Genomic DNA, 17,207 nt, shown 5'->3' with positions numbered 1-17,207 from the left:
CCAAGGTCGAGGGTTCGACTCCGCCTGGAAGATTTAGTTACTGTTTACTTTCGAGCAAGTTTTGTAATGGTGATGCGTTTTGCATATTTCCAGGCCCAAAATGAGCCCAGATTGACATTTTGGCAGGGCTGGTGGTCCAGCATGTGTAGTTAGGTCGAGTCCTCGGCCGTGAGTACATAAGCCGAGGTGGTTGAGCCTCGGCATCATCCGAACCCGGCGAACGGGCACTTCCACCTCCTCCCTTCCTACCGTCCATCGACGCCTTGAGGATGACCGGTGCTCCTCACAATGGAGTACCTACCTAGTCTTCAACAGGAGTTCGACGAGCACAAGCCGTCGCTCTTCGGTGAGTCCATCTCCTTGTGGTCGCCCCTCTGCGGATGCTCTTGCGGGGGGAGGGGGAAATGGAGCCCATCTCCCAGAATCCGGGGAACCCCCTCCAGTAAATGACTCTCAGTCGCTGACCATCGCATTGCTGGAAATAAGAACTTCTCGCGGAACAACAGCTCTCCGATCTCCTACCCCCATCGCTCCGCTACCTCCTTGCGGTCGCAACACACCGCCACCCTCGCTACCTCCTCCGGATTCTTAATTCCTACGATGAGGTCTACGCCCTCCTCTCGCTTGTCGTCGAGCGATATTACCTACGTACCTTTGGCGGATCATTCACAGAGAACTTCTACTCGCTGAAGCGGGAGCGAGTTCTTCGCACTAAGAATGGGGAGATTCCACGCGCCCAGGTCGGCGCCGGCGGCCCCGTGCGCGACGCCCTCAAACTGCACTCGACAGACGTGTGGAAAAACCTGTTGGTGATGGTCGGAATCCCATATTTAAAGCGCAAACTTGACGAAGGATACGACATCCACGCCGCGCCGCAGGCGGCCCTGGTTATGGGCGGCGGGCCACGATATCACCCAAGCGACGACCTGCCTCACAACCCGACTATCCGGCAGCGAATCTTTCACTACTATAAGTGGTTTTTGCGCAATGTATACCCATCTGTAAACGCGGCATACTACTTCTCTATTCTCGTCTTTAATCTCGCCTACCTATTCGATAATACCAAATACTCATCGCCTTTCCTTTGGCTCATTGGCTCACGAATTCGCCGTCTTGGAGCCGCAGATCACCGTGCTATTGCTGAGGTTTTGGACCCAAAGCCAGCACCCAGTGGTGGACGCTCCCAGCGACCGGGCTCTGGCCTGATGGGCCTCTTGAGCCCCCAGAACCTCTCCCCACAGCTCCTCACATCTCTCCGCTACTTCCTTCCCGCCTCGATCTTCGCCCTGAAGTTCCTGGAGTGGTGGCATGCAAGTGATTTCTCCCGTCAATTGGCTCGGAAAGCTACCGAAGTTCTGGACCTGCCCGCCCCTGTCGTATCGGGCCTGACCGATCCAGCCGAGCGACGGAAATCCGGCCAGGAGGAGAAGGAGGAGAAGAAGAAGCAAGCGGAGCAAGAGAAGAAGTCATCCGGAGATTTGAAGTCTGCCCTCAAATCGCCCCGTCGCCATCAGCCTCCTATTTCTGCAAGTTCCTATCTCCCGATTTTCACTGTCCCTCTGCCACCGGCCGAAACTTCCAGCGCCAATACCTGCCCTGTCTGTCTGAACCAACTCGTGAACCCCACTGCTTGCCAAACAGGCTATGTATTCTGCTATGTGTGTATTTTCCATTGGCTTAATGGTGAACACCAACGCCAATTAGATTTCATGAACGGGGAGGGTGCGGGAGCGCCTTGGGAAGAGGAGATCACTGGCGAGGACGAAACTATTAAGAAGTCCTTGGATGCTGATGATTCCGCCGAGAAAGCATCCCGCAAGCGTGGGGGAAGTGGGAAAGTGGCAAAGGAAGGTGTCCTGTTACAGGACGGCGAGTACTCGGTGGAACCGAGGGCTTACGGCGGGTCTTGATCTGATTGATTCTGCATTCTGCACATATTACTTCGCATATACTGTATCTTTATACTACATATACCAAACTTGATTCTGGAGCAGCATCTGGACAAGCCGCCAACAATGAGATTTCTTCATTCATTAGGCGGCAGCCTACCTCTACACTATTTTTTTCTGGGGAGATTCAAAGCTAGATTTTTAAACCCATGCATCGAATTTGCATCGAAACAGGTTCAGGGTGGATTTTCCTCAGACTGTAGCTGGTGGACATCTTCCATGAAGGAGCATTCAAAAATGGAGGAGATCGTGAAGCTTCCAGAAATGGCAGATGCATACCTCTACATGCGCCACCAGAGCATGGCCATCTCAATGTCATATGGTTGGATGGCTATTAATGCAACTCTCAAGCGATGAGATTGAAAAGAATTTTGTCTCCTCTTCCTTCTGAACTATCACCAAGCGCTTGTGATATATTTTGCAGGTTATTCGTTGTTGTAAGCTCGTATTATCGGTGGAAGCAGTGTTTTGATTTTTATATCTGTGCTGACTGCTTGGAAGCAGAGTGTATCTTGTGTGAATGCCTCTTATGGGTTATATTCCCAAGAGCCCGATGCTATGAGAAGAGAGAAAAGACCATGAAAATAGATAACTATCGCAATTGAATTTACTAAGACAGTGTTCTAGTGACATATCTTTACTTGCTACTGTAGCACATTCTACATAATCTTCCTCGCCACAGTGTCGAATCACTACCTGAGGTACCGAAGGGAGTCATTTCATTGAGCATACTGAATATCAAATCTCATCCTCCAGGCAAACAATAGAATAAGTTTGTTTTTATTAATTTGCGTGGCCATGCTTGGATGATGAAATAGTACGTGGTCATGTTGGGGCAGCCAGCACGTGGCAAATATTTGGCTTAATATCTGGCGTTCTTATGATTCATAAACTAAGCGTACGTGAATGGTACGAGATTTATTATGGACTTTCACTTTTTTTTTTTTTCAAGACTCTGAGATGGAAATACTATACATCTAGGCTTTTTCTTCCGTCATTTTATGATAGAAATCCTGCACACATTACGAGCATAATATTACAACAGCAATTGGAGAAGGAATATTTAAGACATAATTAAGTACCAAGTATTTCGGCATATATAAGGTCGGGACCGACTCAGCCGTGAAAGCCAGAGATAAACCTCTGAACTTCCGGAGTGGCCATATCTGGTGGGCAAAAGAAAGAACGAAATGCCTCAGGACAGAGGTGATAATAAAATGTTTAGGCTGCAAGGCATACGGGGGCTTACAGTCGCCGCCCTAGGGAAAAAGGGACTGCCTCATTTCGGGCACTCCAACTTCGCTGGCTTAGGGGGCGGTCGGACCTCCACACGGGCGTGGTAGAGTGCATATGGATGAAGGGGAAGCCGGGGCGCATTTTCAGTTTGCATAATGTCATGAAACATACGTGTTTGAATCCTAATAGGCCTTGGGACAATAAGCCAAAGGGTTTGTATATGTCCATACTGCATTCTTGTATGGGAGGTTGACTTTCGGTCTGTGTGTTTTTTATTTTTCCAGGGAAGTTGGCCTTAGGGGAAGAAGGCATGAATGCCAAACATCAGGATCCTCACATGCAGCCTGCGATTATAACATGGCCAATGATCAATCATTTTGTTTTTGTTTTCACCCAGGTGAAAGTCGACAGTCACCACTCAATGGCGGACAATTCGGGCATCCCAGCCAGTGTACATGGGGGAAAAGTGCACTATAGCTATAGAATAGACCCCGCAATTTGCGAGATACTTTTGGAGCCATTAAACAAATCTAGTTTCTAAGAGTTCTAATTGTTAATGGTTCCCTATACTTATATTCAGCTGAAGAAAGACTGTGTGACGAGAGTCCCTGCTCCTCATAGGCCGCCCCGCCATCACCCGGGTATTGCTGACGCTCACGCCTTCTTCCCTCGCAACTCGATCCGAGTTGCATGCGTGTATGCCCGACCGCAAGCCTGTGGGGGCATTGTGGCTAGGTACTGACCCATGCTTGAAAACGGAAAGATTCCAACGATCATTTGATGGAATCAACAGCCAAACATGCACACCTCCAGCGGAGAGTGGAAATGATTCCTCGGCTAAAGGCTACTGGGATTTCTACACGCCCAATCCACGATACATGAGAATCCATTGGCTGTGTTGAGAGTTAGTCGGGGCTGCGCCTGCGTCCTCAAATTGCTGTGCACTCTGGCCCTCGCAGAGAAGACAACTGGCTTAAAAAGCGCCAACTTCTTCCTAAACCTCCATCGTCTCCAGGCATTCGTGGTTTTTTTCTCTATCTCTTTTCCATCTTTTCCATCTTTTGATTTCGCATCGTGGACCTTCGTCTGCCCCCAATTCAATAACCATTCTATCATTGGCCAACTGTAATATTAGCAATCTAGGTTGCTTGTCGCCTGAAAGCCCAGGGCGACTAATAAATCCGTGATGAACGACAACAGGTTTTTTAGAGATCCGTCTACATTGTACCACGTGGATCAAGATCTATTACCTGCCAATAATGTCCAGGATGATGAGTGTAATGACTGGATGCAAACCTTACTCAATCAGTATGGTTTGCGGGCTGCCCAGCCTGGTCAATTGATTTCCCAGGATACTGCCGTTTGGAGCCAGAGCCACAGACCATGGATGGATGGCCACAATATACCCCAGGATTTCCATATGCCAGATTTGAACCCTTTTGATCGGATGGTCTCCAAGGAAACCGCAGGTGCATGTCTCCGTGAAGCCAATGCTGCCGTGAACTCACATTGGTCAAAAGGTGATAGCGTTGAGGTACTCAAGAGACAACAGTCTAGTCTGCCATCTTCTGGTCCATCTACAGAAGGCTCTCTCGCCGCAGCGAGAAACACTCAAGTTCGTGCTGTTGGCCAAATATCTCGTCACGTTCGTCACTTTGCAAATGCCGAGTACGTTTCTTCAATACTTTGAATACTTCGAACCAAACAGCCCACCTCTACGTTGCTGACGAATGCACCCAATCCCAGAAATGGCGCAAGTGACATCAAATGTGGCTGGGAAGGGTGTACTTACACCGGTCGGTTTTCATGCGCATCTGCCCTAATGCGGCATCTTCGATCTACCCATGTTGCCCCTGGCACTTACAAATGCCCCATTTCAAACTGCAAGAGGGCCTTCGGACGAAAGGACAAGCTGCAAGAACACATCCGAGTTCTTCACTCGAGTTTCGAATACCCCCGCCAGCAATGATTTCGGTCATTTTGCTCTTACTAAAGCCTTTGCGCTAAAGAATAGTCAATTGACAATTGACAAAATGTTAGGGCTTACCTGAACATCGGCTGCTCTCACCAGCCGCGACGAGGGGAATTTTCTTCTTCAATATTATGTCCCCCTTTCTCTTTCTATCATGTCTTCCATATCTATACAACTTTCTCTCATTCGTTACTTGGTTGGATGCCTATATTTTTCATTAATATTCTGTCTCTTTGCCGACTTCTCACTCTTTCTCACCGATGGCTTTTATCGCTGGGGTATTGCTTTTTCTTCTTCTTTTTGCCCCCTTGAATGACTGGGTGTTTGGTGGCGTGGACGAAGGGATCTCAAGGATCAATCGCGGGACAGGCTATTGAACGGTCTCTTTCTTATGTGCATATTGACGATTGATTTTTTTTAATATATTTCGAAGCCTCTGCACTCCTTGAGAGCTCTTTACTCTTGATGACTTTTCTCTTGGGAACTCGAACCGTGGAAGGGAGAAATAGTGTGGATGTGAGCACAGTGGTTTTATGCATTTTTTTCTCACCATCAAAAACGTGTGTTGACTGCCAGTGGACTTGGCTTGTACAATGGGCTATGGATATTCAAGTATTGGGGTCTAGCAGAGGCGTGGCTCTCAGAACAGATGTGACGAAATAGCCTCAGCTTGATGTCATGACACTCCAACAAAATCACCCTGGCGAACCTTCAGTCGTGAGATGTTTACGTCTTGTCGGGCTAGATTGGTCTTCGGGGGCCAACTTATCGTGGAAGCCCATGCCTGCATCGTCACTGCCACGTTGGAGCGCCCGCCGCCATAACTCAGGCAGTAACTGCTACAGATCATCCGGAAAGGTCTACATGCTGACTAGTCCAGTGTAAGATCCTACCTAGACAGCGGGGTCAAGGAGATTAAATTGTCTGAATCAGTGATCTACGAAGAGGGAGTGGGTCATTCCAGCAAATCCAGTGCTTAAATGGGATAAGCCTGACCACCAAAACCCCACTACTCTGGTTGCTTACTTCAACTTAAAGCCCTACACTTGATGGCGTCAAAATATTAGGTGCTATGCTAGATCTCTGGAATGAATATATAATAATTAAGGTCTAGCAAATTGATAGCACATTTTCGTTCTGGCACTGTTATATAAGTAGTCTCATTTCACTAACTTTATGTCGATTGAAAAAGCAGCCACTAGCCTCATTTCCTAAGCTGAAGCTCCCCAAACACTCTTGGAACTCATCACAAAATAGATAAATAGCCTTTGATTTGCACATATTTGTTATACTATGGACCCAGACAATCAAAGTGGCCCATTTACTGTGTTCCATCATATACAGACGCTCAATGCCTCATTGAACCCCCAACCGCCAATCAATATCCTAAAAGGAACCCGGCATTTAAATATACTGGAAAAGGTCACTCAATGGTGGCACATTCAGCAGGTTTAAATCAACGGGACACTAATCCTCCTGCTCTCACTGTGCTTTCATCTAGAAAAAATGTGAGCAGTGACAGTGTTAGCCAAGGCAATTCTAACCTATGTCAGTCAAACCGGATCCTCCATGAAGAACGTCAATACGAACCCGCTTCTCTGTCGTCTTGTTCGCACCATATGGTCGTTTCCAGAGCGGTTTCTCGAATAAAAAATACAGAGGCATATGAGCGTAGCTGGTCGGGGCGTTCCTATACTGGAAGATTCTCTCGCAAACTCTCACTTTGGCGGCACATCAAATCGAAATTTCTTGCACCGGATGAATACAAATGCGCCATTTGCACAAGGACATTTGGTCGAAAGGATAAGTTCCAGGACCACTCCCGACTGCTGCACACAAGTGGTTTCGTGCGGGAGGCGTGAAATTATCGGTCGGTGTCTTGACTCTTCTATTTTTATTCTTTTCTTTTCATTTTTTCCCTTCCAATGCTTGCTGGCATGAATTCGGTGCTACTTTGAGGTCATTATTTTAGTTTCTATTTCTGTTTGATATTCTCGATTTTCTGAAAACCCAAAAATCGGTTGATAGGTTTTTTGTTCCATTTATCAATTATGTATGAGAAAAGAAAATTGATGTGAGAACGCTGGATAATGCTGGCCTAAGAGACTCAGCGACAACCCGGACGGAAGGATAATTTGACTGGTTCACTGGCATGGAAGGCAGGCGACGGCCCAGGAAAAAAAAATAGGAGGACATGGATTCCGGCTGAATACTCAATTTCACAATCTACCGGGCGTCAGTAATAATGCTGTAACCCGAACAGTACTTTTGCTTGATTGTTGACCCCGTCGATGACCGGAATCTTTTATCTTTCCCCGACGCTAGATCGCCCCCGTCTGGCAGCCACCTCGGGATCATCAGCACGGTCAGCCCCTTTTCAATCTCCTCTTTGCTCTCTTTGCTCCACTTTCATGCATCTGACAGAGCCAAGATCCAATTGGAATGTGTGCGTTGGCCCTTTAAAATACAAGCAAGCTGCTTACCAGCAGGAATGGCTAAAAAGGAGAGCACAGTCGAGATGCAGAAATTATCAAAAGATGTGGAATTGCAAAGAATCATTGCGTATTTCACCCCAGATGACATGTTTTGGCCCATCTAGTGCGCACCCTGTTTTCCGCCGTGCAAGTATTTAGGACCTACAGCACCCTCCAATTCCTGTTCAATCTCAAGCCTTTCACAGCGCCTCCAATGCTATTTTTCTCTCTTTTTGCTCTTTGAAATTTAAAACCTCATTTCTCTCTTTTCCCTTGTCTGATATGTCAAACTCTTCGGTTCAGAGAATGGACCATATGTGTGAGGGGCTGCCTGAAGCTATGTGTCCTGCTTGCTTCCTGTTATGTGAAGCTCTGTTGGCCTCTGGCACTACCCCCCTACAAATATCGGCCTATGCTCATCATCTATCCACCGCACATGCACCCACAGAGGGTTCTCCTTTTGAGAGATATATCTTCTGCACCCCGACGCCAATACTATCCAGGTCGAGGAAGCCCACAGAAAATCCCAGAGATGCCGCGAAAAGCTCTGAAACTTCGGAAGAGACGTTTCTCTCTAGTCCACACGTCTACCAAGACGATCATCCATCGAGTGTCTCTCATTCGACATTCTCACCTCCTGTGCCTGACCCGAGTCTGCCTATGGATACGTCAATGCTGGAAGGACCTGGTCACCCCACAGAGCACCAAAACTCGTCTCGAGAAATTGAACTTAGGTTTGAATTGGCCGATGAAACAAAATAGGGGCGTTAACTAACGTATCAATTTCGATAGAGCAACTGAAGCTGGTGCCCTCCGATGTGGCTGGATAGGGTGCTCTTATGCTGGCGAATTCTCGCGTGAAGGATCTCTTTGGCGCCATATCAAGGCGACGCATCTTTATCCGAATTCTTTCAAGTGCCATCTTTGCAACAAACTCTTTGGCAGACGAGATAAATACCGGGAGCATTTGCGATTGGTTCATCACACTGATATCATCTGACTGAAGGCATCAATCGGATTTCTTCGACAATTAGAGGGAAACAAACTGGGAGCAGGCAATAGTACAGTTTTGAGGAAATTTTGCAGCCAAAAAGAAATTCGCCTGTTTCCATCGCTGGCTCATGGGCTCATCTTGTTACTGTCATTTTACCTTTACCTCGCACATAGAGACCCCAGAAAGTTAGTTTCTTTTGAGACTCTACATGATTTGACGGTGCCTGGCTCGGACCAAATTCCACCAAGAATAAATTCGTCTTTTTAGTGAATCGACTTCTGATGAGTGATTGCACCACCAAAGGGAATGATGTATACAAGGCCCTCCTACTCCCATCATGTTATTGAGGTACTTTCTTTTGTTACTATTTGACTATGGATATATGAAGAATAACTGGTGTATCCATGGTCTTTCTATGAGAAGAGTCCTGAGATGTCGAAGTATATTAAGGCGGAACTAAGCTGGACTAAGATTGCGGGATGAACTGTGGGGTACGTTCGTCCTTACTGGCAATTAAGGAGGGCGGCTGGAACCCAGTTCCGGCCTAGAAACTGACTTCTCCGGGGCGGGAGCATCTCTTTACATGAATAATGCCACCAGTTCACCCCGCCTCAGTTTTCGCCTGCAACTTACGAACAAGAACACTCCCCTTCACCCCTTTTCCTCACCCAATTGCTGCCCGCCAGTTGATTGGCACTTATCGAAGTGCTGCCAGATGGATGGCGCTAAACTTCGGGTGAGAGGGTCGCCCCGCACCGCACCCCTTTTCTCCACCGGGCAATCCCAAGCGTCCGAGGGCTTAAGGGAATGGGCTACGCGGGTGCTAGAGCGGTGGTGGCAGGGTAGTGAGGACCAGGTAAGTCTCTGAACATATCACATATCCCACAGCTCATCATAATCTACGGATGTGGAGTGAAGTGAGGTGAAGTGAGGTGAAGTGAGGTGAAGTGAGGTGATTTGAGGTTATGTGCGGTGATGTGCGGTGATCTAAGTGGGAACTTACTGGTAGTAGATCAGGTAACTAGCGAGCTCTCATAAGACAACCTCTCGGATGTTCAGGAAGAAGGCGCCACTCCTTATTCCAGAATGATACCAGAACTTGCTTATTCTTGGCTTGTTTTGATCTTTTGGAGTGGAGACTGAAAACCTTCTTTTCTCCGGGGGTGGCCAAAACAGATCACCTTAGGGCTATTGTAAGGTACGCCCGCCCAAGCGCCCGCCCAAGTACCCGTGGACGAGCGCCGGCGTTCACACTCACAAAGCCATTCCGATCCAGATCCACTGCTGGCAGGTGGCCTGGCTTGTCCTCTGTTCCGGCAAAGGCCATTTCCGTTGACAACTATGGCTTTCAGTGGCTGTGCTGGTCCTGGCTGTCGTTTTTCACCCGTTGAGGCTGTGGAGGCTTTGTGGTTGCCTCGATGCCACCCGTATGGCCTGGGTGGAAAGATGTGATAGCAGATATTGAGGTTCGTTCGGCCAGCTTCTAATCAGGGACTCATGTCGCAGTCGGGATTTGAAGGGGAAGAGGGGGGCACGGAAAAGAGAAAGTGCACGGAGCACAGAACCAAGTCCAAATTCAGACTAGAAAAGATCGACAGATCGGAAATTGCCAGGGCGCCAAAGTGGGTTAAGGGCTAAATGGAGGAGGTACGATCCGAGCCGAGCGTGCGGGTGGTGGCCATCTGACTTTTTAGGAGCAGAGCTCGATACTCGAAGCGCAAAGTGGGCTCTCGTTTGCTCAGGATCAGAAACCAGTATGCTTGGTTCTACCTGATCCCATTGGGTGCCCCCGGGTTCGATCGTGGGTGTCGTGCCATTTTCTTCCAATCCAAATCCGAACCATAACCACGGTGTTTGAAGGGTGTCCTGTTTCAATAATGGAACTTTGAACAGATAGCTGGTTGAAACGGGGTTTACTTAAGATGTATGAAGAATGTTGGGGAGAATATTCTGGAATGAAGAGGCATTTTTCTAGACGGTAAGCCATCATTTTGGTATTATAACATATCCTCTATGCGCCCTGATCATGGGGCTTAGCCAGTAGTTGCCAGGTGAAGAATCCTTCTTTCCATGGGTGTGCAGCGTCATGGCTGGGCTCGTTCGAAAGGGCGATTTGGTGCAGTATGCGTCAATCTCCACGCCCTGGCCTGCCAATCTCCACCAGCTACCTTGCTTTTCTCCCCCTGTACATCATGAATTGTATAATGAGCCCCAGCCTATGGAATATCCCCAGTCATCATCATTACATGCAGTGGGTCGGTGACTCGTGGGTGAATTATCCGCCGCAGCACCAATGCTCCCACGGGTGTCGAAGGAGGTCGATTCGCCCTCTCTCCCATTACCCCCAATGGACCACTCAGAAATTATTGACTACTTGAAAGATGTAATACTCCGCCTCCCATGGGCTCAGAGGGTGCAGTGGCATTCTAGGGAGACTCGGTGAGCTGGTGCAAGAGGCCCAGCTCTCAACCTAGGTTAGGAATACATAAAAAGTCACTTCGGAGTCGTCGATTCTGTGTTGGTTTTTTTCTTCTTCACACAAGAAGCAAAAGCCGCGACCTACCCCCTCTTGCGGACACGCTTTACTCTTTTCTAAGTCTGCACGGGATTTTCTCACCATGGCTTCCTCCAATGTCAATCCAAGCCGCAGTAACCGCCGGTCCTCCCAGGATCAACAGCCCATGGGGACCTATTATTATTCGGCGGTACCTGGACCGGGGCTGTCACCCCCTCTGGTTAGCTATTCGGCTCAAGATACCTGTGTGATCCATGGGCAGAGCCCCTACTACCAGAATCTCTACCACCAGTCGCCCCCGGTCATCTATTCCCAGGCGCCACCAGGGCCGTCCCCGGCACCAACCAGTCCATGGGACGATCTCAGCACCACCGATTTCTCCCCAGTTACTAGCCCGGGGTTGCCATTCTCAAACCAGGCCTATAATACCACAAACTTTGCAGCAACGGTCCATGACCCTGGATCAGCGGACAACCCCGCGATCTACCAGCATCCGATGCTAGTCCCAGCGCCGCGCGAGTCCTCTCGCACAAGCCCTGAAGTCCGTCGATCGTCAACCCATACGGTATCCAACCCTCATGAAGGCCCAAGCTTAGAGTATGATGAACTCTCTTCATTTCCTATTGAGTTGGAGTATTGATTCTCACATCCGCATTTTCTAGGTCAACCCAGAACTGCCCGTTCTTTTGCAAGTGGGAAGGTTGCCGGTACGATGGTGGCTTTAGCCGCAAGTCGAGCCTTTGGAGGCACATCCAAGATGTGCATATTCCCCATGACCAGAAATGCAAGAATTGCGATCGAGTCTTTGGGCGAAGCGATAAGCGCACGACCCATATGAGCAAGGCTCACAAAGACTCTGGCAAATAGCCTCGGTCTTCTTCGCTCTTATTATAGACCCTCTCTGTGGCGAGAGAGGCTTGCGCTCGGGCGCTGCACAGAAGAGAAAAAACTTCTGCGCTCTGGGTTCCTGATGAATCTTGTTCACTCTTTTTGATTTTATTTGTACTTTCTTTCTAACATCGCTCGGTTAGGGTCTTGCTATACCACGGTCCGGCTCGGAAATCAGACAACACCTGTCAAGTTCTACCTGAACAATTATCAGTCGATTTCTTGGCTGGAAATGTTTTATGGCACCTCTTTTAATCGATGACTCTCTGGCCCATATCCCTTTCTTACCCGCTGCTTCCCTCTTTCTCTACCCCCCCACGACCGGGACGACAGCAACGCTCTATCGTTCCATAGCAACGATACCTCTAGGAAACTATGAACCGCAACGAAACATACATTCTCTGATGATGGGGCATAAGGATGAAGGCGTGGATGCGGGATTTGAATATGAGTCTGTATTCGCGTTTTTGCTGCATGTCGCGGTCGGGGTTCACCGGCGTTATTAGTTTTCTTCTTCCCTCCTGTCACCTTGAATTACGAATTATCCCTGTGAAATTTTTGGTCAGGCCATATCCGTTTTGCTTTTTCTCAAGATGAATAGATGAATAGGTGTAAGGGATCGGTAACTGCTTTTTTGGAGCCCCCAAAAGTCAGTTTCATTCAAGCCTTCGGCATTGACATCTGGGGCAAGTGATCCGCAAGCCCATGACGTTATGAAGATACTTTTTTTACCCAGTCGAAATTTTGGTTCGAAAAAGTAGATATTGCATGCCAAGTTGGTAACCAACTCTTCAAATTTTCGCCGGGGTTGTCATCGGGGTTTGGGTGGTCCAATCCATCAGGTACACGTCGCCTACCAGCCCAGAGTCAGGGATATCTCAGGGTTATTGGGTATGACGCTCTGCCAAGTGAAGCAAACATTTAGCAAGCTGCAACCAGAAGCGACGCAGTGGTAACCGAGGCTGCGCCAAGCAACTGGCCATGCACGCGGACGTGTCAGCAGGGGTTAGGAAGGATCGGACGAGATCCGAGCATTTGCCTTGTTCGCAATCCAAAGGTCCGACCTTGCGGGCGAGGTTCATGCAAGCGCGAGTGGAAGTACGAACCGGTATGAAAAGTCCCACTGGAGGTAGTACTTTTTTTTGGCGAAAGCAGCCGGATCACGAGAATTCATCGCCTTAATTCCCACATCGTGCGCCTCATTTTCTCATGAGAAGCAAAAGTACCAAGTACCAAGTGCCGAGTACCAAGTATACAGTCTTCAAAGGGTGATTCCAAGGCTCCACGGGCAACATGTTTCCGAAAAAGCGCCTTGGGCCGCTGGCATTGCCCACATCCCCGAGGTGATAGCTCGTAGTTACAAGCATCGTGGAGGGGGTGTGTATTCCTTACCCATTTTCGCAGCACTCAAGATATTTCGAGGCCTGACAACTCGCCACGGGGAAGAAAATAAATGATAGATCACAAAGGTACCCACAGTTCGCGCGAGAGATCAATCGGGCACGAGTGACAGTGATCCACAGCCCCCTATGCTCCCGGATCCATACGGGTCTGGCCCAAACCTGATGAATCAAATGCAAGGGCTCTTGAGATCCGAGCCCTCATTCCCTTTGTAATCGGCGCTTTCAGCGGGTGTAAAGCCGATCCGGGGAGCTTCGTCACGGAATCCGGCTTCCTGTTTTGACATGTTCTGTATGATCGATCGATTGGTCTCTTCATACAGGGTAATCGGCGAGAAGCATCTATTCAGTCACGAGAATACCAATTGCTATCCCGGTGCTCTGGGTCTGTCGGCGTCCTTAGTTGATTACTATCCGGGTACCCGGGGCTCTCTGCAGCTCAGATCAACCAAGGGAATCTGCAGAAGAAGTAGGTTATCTCGATCTGAACAAGGTACTGGAGATAGATATATGACCTTTGTATCGAGTCGTGATCAACACAGGCCAAATCGGAATCGGCATTTGGATTCGAGCCGTTCCAGCCATCCTGCTTCGCCGGGCAAACATGAGGTCTCGACCCACTTGGGAAGGGTGAAGTAGTGGCCTTCACCGCTGGAAGAACCTCCCCGAGACTGCCTAGCAGATATAATGAGTCCTGCAAAATTCGGATCAATACATTATCACTAATTATGAGTGCAGTAGCCTACGGAGAATTAAGGCCAGATATTTCAATTACTACACCCAGCTTCGCATATATAGACGGTGTCCCTCTGTCGCTTGAGTAGTGGCCTATCCTCCTCTTCCCTTCGTCCGCACATTTTCTTATCATTTCTGTCGTATAGCACTCATAATTTTGCTTTGAAGGCCCCCGCCAGTCCTGTCCTACCGATGCAGTATTTGAATTGGGCCCGGCGTGTCCCGCAGCGGGGAAGACGTGGTCGGCAATCAATATTGTCACGCGATGACCCAAGTTTGCTACCGTCTCCGACGGAATTCTTTTCCTCGCCGTCAGCAACAAACGATGCTCCTGCAACCTGCCTTCCTCGGCAGTTGCCTCTACAATTGTCAGAAGTACAGCCTGTACCCGGCATTGTGGTTGCGTCCGAGTCAACTCAGATTCCATTCGGTGCCACCCCCGCTCCGCCTAGCGACATGGCTATGCGCCCCCGGCCTGTCGAATCTGACATAAACAATATGGACCGTTCAATCGATGCTTTTCTTGATTATGTCTTTGATTCAAATATAGAAAGACAACCTCAGGGCATATCTAATGATCGCATCTCCTTTCCAAACCACATAGATCACCTTCATCAGCCACTCAAGTCTGGGTATGTCTTTTTCCACGCCTTTGCATCCTTTGCTAACAAGCAACATTATTCCCTTCAGTAGAGAAACACCCTCGATGCTGTACTGTGAGTGGATCAACTGCACCTATACCGGCACCTTCACACGCCAGACTTCCCTCTGGCGACACATCAAAAGCAAGCATCTTAACCAAGGACTATTTAAATGTCCTTCTTGCACAAGATCTTTTGGAAGAAGAGACAAGCTAGGATGTCACATTCGCAATGTGCATTCTACGGTGATACAAGAACGTGGTGAAGATCCTCCCGCTTTCGCGGACACTAAAAACAAGCTTATTTGAACCTTTGTCCCATTCTGTCAAGTCAAGCCACGTTTATTTTACCTTTCTCCTTCGCCCATTTAATTGTGATTTGCCCTTTGGCGATAAGTGTGTTGCAAGTTTATACTTTTTCCTTGAGATATGTGGATACCAGTTGTGGAGATATTTGCAGCGATGGCCGATGACATATCGGAGTCGTTTTATTATTTGCCGATGCTTTTCATTTCCTCTTCAGATCACAATAAAACCTTACTGAAATCACAGCATGGAATTTAACAATGGAACCCTGATAAAAAAATTACCAACTACGGAATGATATATCAATAATCCATGAAGGGTATGACTGATTATACGAGAGATTTTGTCAAGAATATGCGAGTCTGTCAGGAATGTAACGTTATGTGAATACCTCAATCATTTGAGGTTTTATCTATATAGAGGCTGAGGAATATCTAGATATGCAGGTGGTAAGACTCCCACGAGGTAGGCTTGGATCTGAAGAGCTAGTGTGCGTGAGTGCCATCGATACCGCTGAATGACCCATTTCCCAGATGTTATCAAGATGTAAATGACAAACTCACAAGCCTAGAACTTCACCCTCAGAAAAAATTCCCCAAGTGCCATTCACACGTGAAGCGATGAGGGTCTAGCAGGTTCCCAAAGAGAAAACAGATGCTTTCTGAGGAAAAGAGTTTGTAGAAGTTATGTTTCTTTCTATCTGAGATGTGAGACGATATTTGGAAACAATAGTCCGCTGTAGATGACGTCCAATCAGGTCCAGCCTAAATCAGGTCCAGCCTATTGTAAATTGTAGGCTGTTTCCTCATTACATTATGTACATCAGTCCCTCAAATTGGGTATGTCCGCAGCTTGAGGTGGGCCCTCCACTCATTAAGTTTGAAACGTATTTAACATCCTCATCTCAGATTGTTCTTCACATTGGGAGGTTTGGCTGTTTATTCGACGCATTAATGGCTTGAAGCGCGAGGAAATGCAGAGCAGACCTCATGAATGTAGATGCCCTCACGTGAGGATCTGCATGTTGAAGCGCTGACATTGGGCCCGTTGTGAGGGGAGCTCTTCTCCTCAATCCTCTTCCACTCCCCCATACCTAATCAACACCTTTGTTGCGCTGTTGGTAACTCGCTGCCATTGTAGTGTCGTCATGTCTGGAATAGAAGCCCTCGGTATCGCAGCCAGTATCATACAAGTCGCAGACTTGGGCACCAAATTATCCATCCAGACTTTCTCCTTCTACCGACGGGTCAAAAATGCCAACGAATTTGTTCAGCTTTTGTCAAACGAGATTGCACTCGTTAGCGCCATTTTGCGAGAGCTGGGAGACAACTTGAAAGAGGAGGAGTCATGCAAGCTCTGTTCAGATGAGGTATTGCGAACTTTGGGCAGTGTCATGCATCAATGTCGGGACGTGTTTAAACAGATCCAGAATATGATTGGGAATAATGAGCAGCCTGAAAAAAGTCGCTTTCAGCAAGTCACTGGGAAGTTTCGCCTAGTAGTGCTTGAGCCGAGCCTGGATCGTTTAAGGACCAAATTGGAGAGGCTGAAGTCGACGATGCTGCTCTTGCTTAACGTGATTCTGTATGCGGGGCAGATTCGCAGGTATGTCAGCCTGTTCCCCCACCCTATACAATGACGACTTATTCATAAGTTCGAACAGCAACAATGTTCCAAACCTACTCCTAGAGCAACGTGGCTTAATACAAATCCTATTGGAGGACAAAAGGAATGACAGCCACAAGCCACGCCAGCCAGATGTGGCTACAGAAGCTTCTCAATCTCTCTTAACAGAGACTACAAGCAGAGACTCCGCCCACGTTGGGACTGATAGGTTCACTAATCAGCAGAAGCATCCCAACTCACACCAACCCTCATTCAAGGAACAAACTTCAGAATGGCAATTTAAATCTACGAATGAGAGTGAAGCTCAAATCGGAATCCATAGAGCCATGAAGAGAAATGAACCCACCGATCTCAAGGAATACAAAAACCTTATCCAAAGTATGCTTCACGAAATTGACTCTTCCAGGAGCAAGCTTAAGGAGAGCCGCCACGTGAGAATCAAAGATGGTGTGTGAAATATCCACGTCGGGGA

General features: G+C 48.1%; 4 protein-coding genes across 4 annotated transcripts; all 4 read left to right on the top strand.

The window, feature by feature from the left end:
* Nucleotides 1-288: 288 nt before the first annotated feature.
* On the top strand, nt 289-1,910 carry pex12 (ubiquitin-protein ligase peroxin 12; the record flags this gene model as incomplete). Its single annotated transcript, XM_057076754.1, has 2 exons — nt 289-346; nt 487-1,910. The coding sequence occupies 2 exons, from the start codon at nt 289-291 to the stop codon at nt 1,908-1,910; spliced, it is 1,482 nt and encodes a 493-aa protein (XP_056936259.1).
* A 2,461-nt stretch (nt 1,911-4,371) lies between these two features.
* On the top strand, nt 4,372-5,154 carry N7462_005028 (transcriptional regulator family: C2H2 zinc finger; the record flags this gene model as incomplete). The annotated part of the gene is made up of 2 exons (XM_057076753.1): nt 4,372-4,853; nt 4,932-5,154. The coding sequence occupies 2 exons, from the start codon at nt 4,372-4,374 to the stop codon at nt 5,152-5,154; spliced, it is 705 nt and encodes a 234-aa protein (XP_056936258.1).
* Nucleotides 5,155-11,243: 6,089 nt separating this feature from the next.
* N7462_005027 (uncharacterized protein) lies at nt 11,244-12,007 on the top strand (the record flags this gene model as incomplete). Its single annotated transcript, XM_057076752.1, has 2 exons — nt 11,244-11,737; nt 11,803-12,007. The coding sequence occupies 2 exons, from the start codon at nt 11,244-11,246 to the stop codon at nt 12,005-12,007; spliced, it is 699 nt and encodes a 232-aa protein (XP_056936257.1).
* Nucleotides 12,008-16,256: 4,249 nt separating this feature from the next.
* Nucleotides 16,257-17,190, top strand: N7462_005026 (uncharacterized protein; the record flags this gene model as incomplete). Its single annotated transcript, XM_057076751.1, has 2 exons — nt 16,257-16,714; nt 16,773-17,190. 2 exons carry the CDS (start codon nt 16,257-16,259, stop codon nt 17,188-17,190), a joined length of 876 nt encoding a protein of 291 aa, XP_056936256.1.
* Nucleotides 17,191-17,207: the final 17 nt, after the last annotated feature.

This window comes from Penicillium macrosclerotiorum (genome assembly GCF_028827735.1).
Source record: "Penicillium macrosclerotiorum strain IBT 26536 chromosome Unknown utg000003l_segment0_segment0, whole genome shotgun sequence".
NCBI lineage: Eukaryota > Fungi > Ascomycota > Eurotiomycetes > Eurotiales > Aspergillaceae > Penicillium > Penicillium macrosclerotiorum.
Note: the sequence above shows the minus strand (reverse complement) of the source record. Positions and strands in the feature narration are given on the sequence as shown.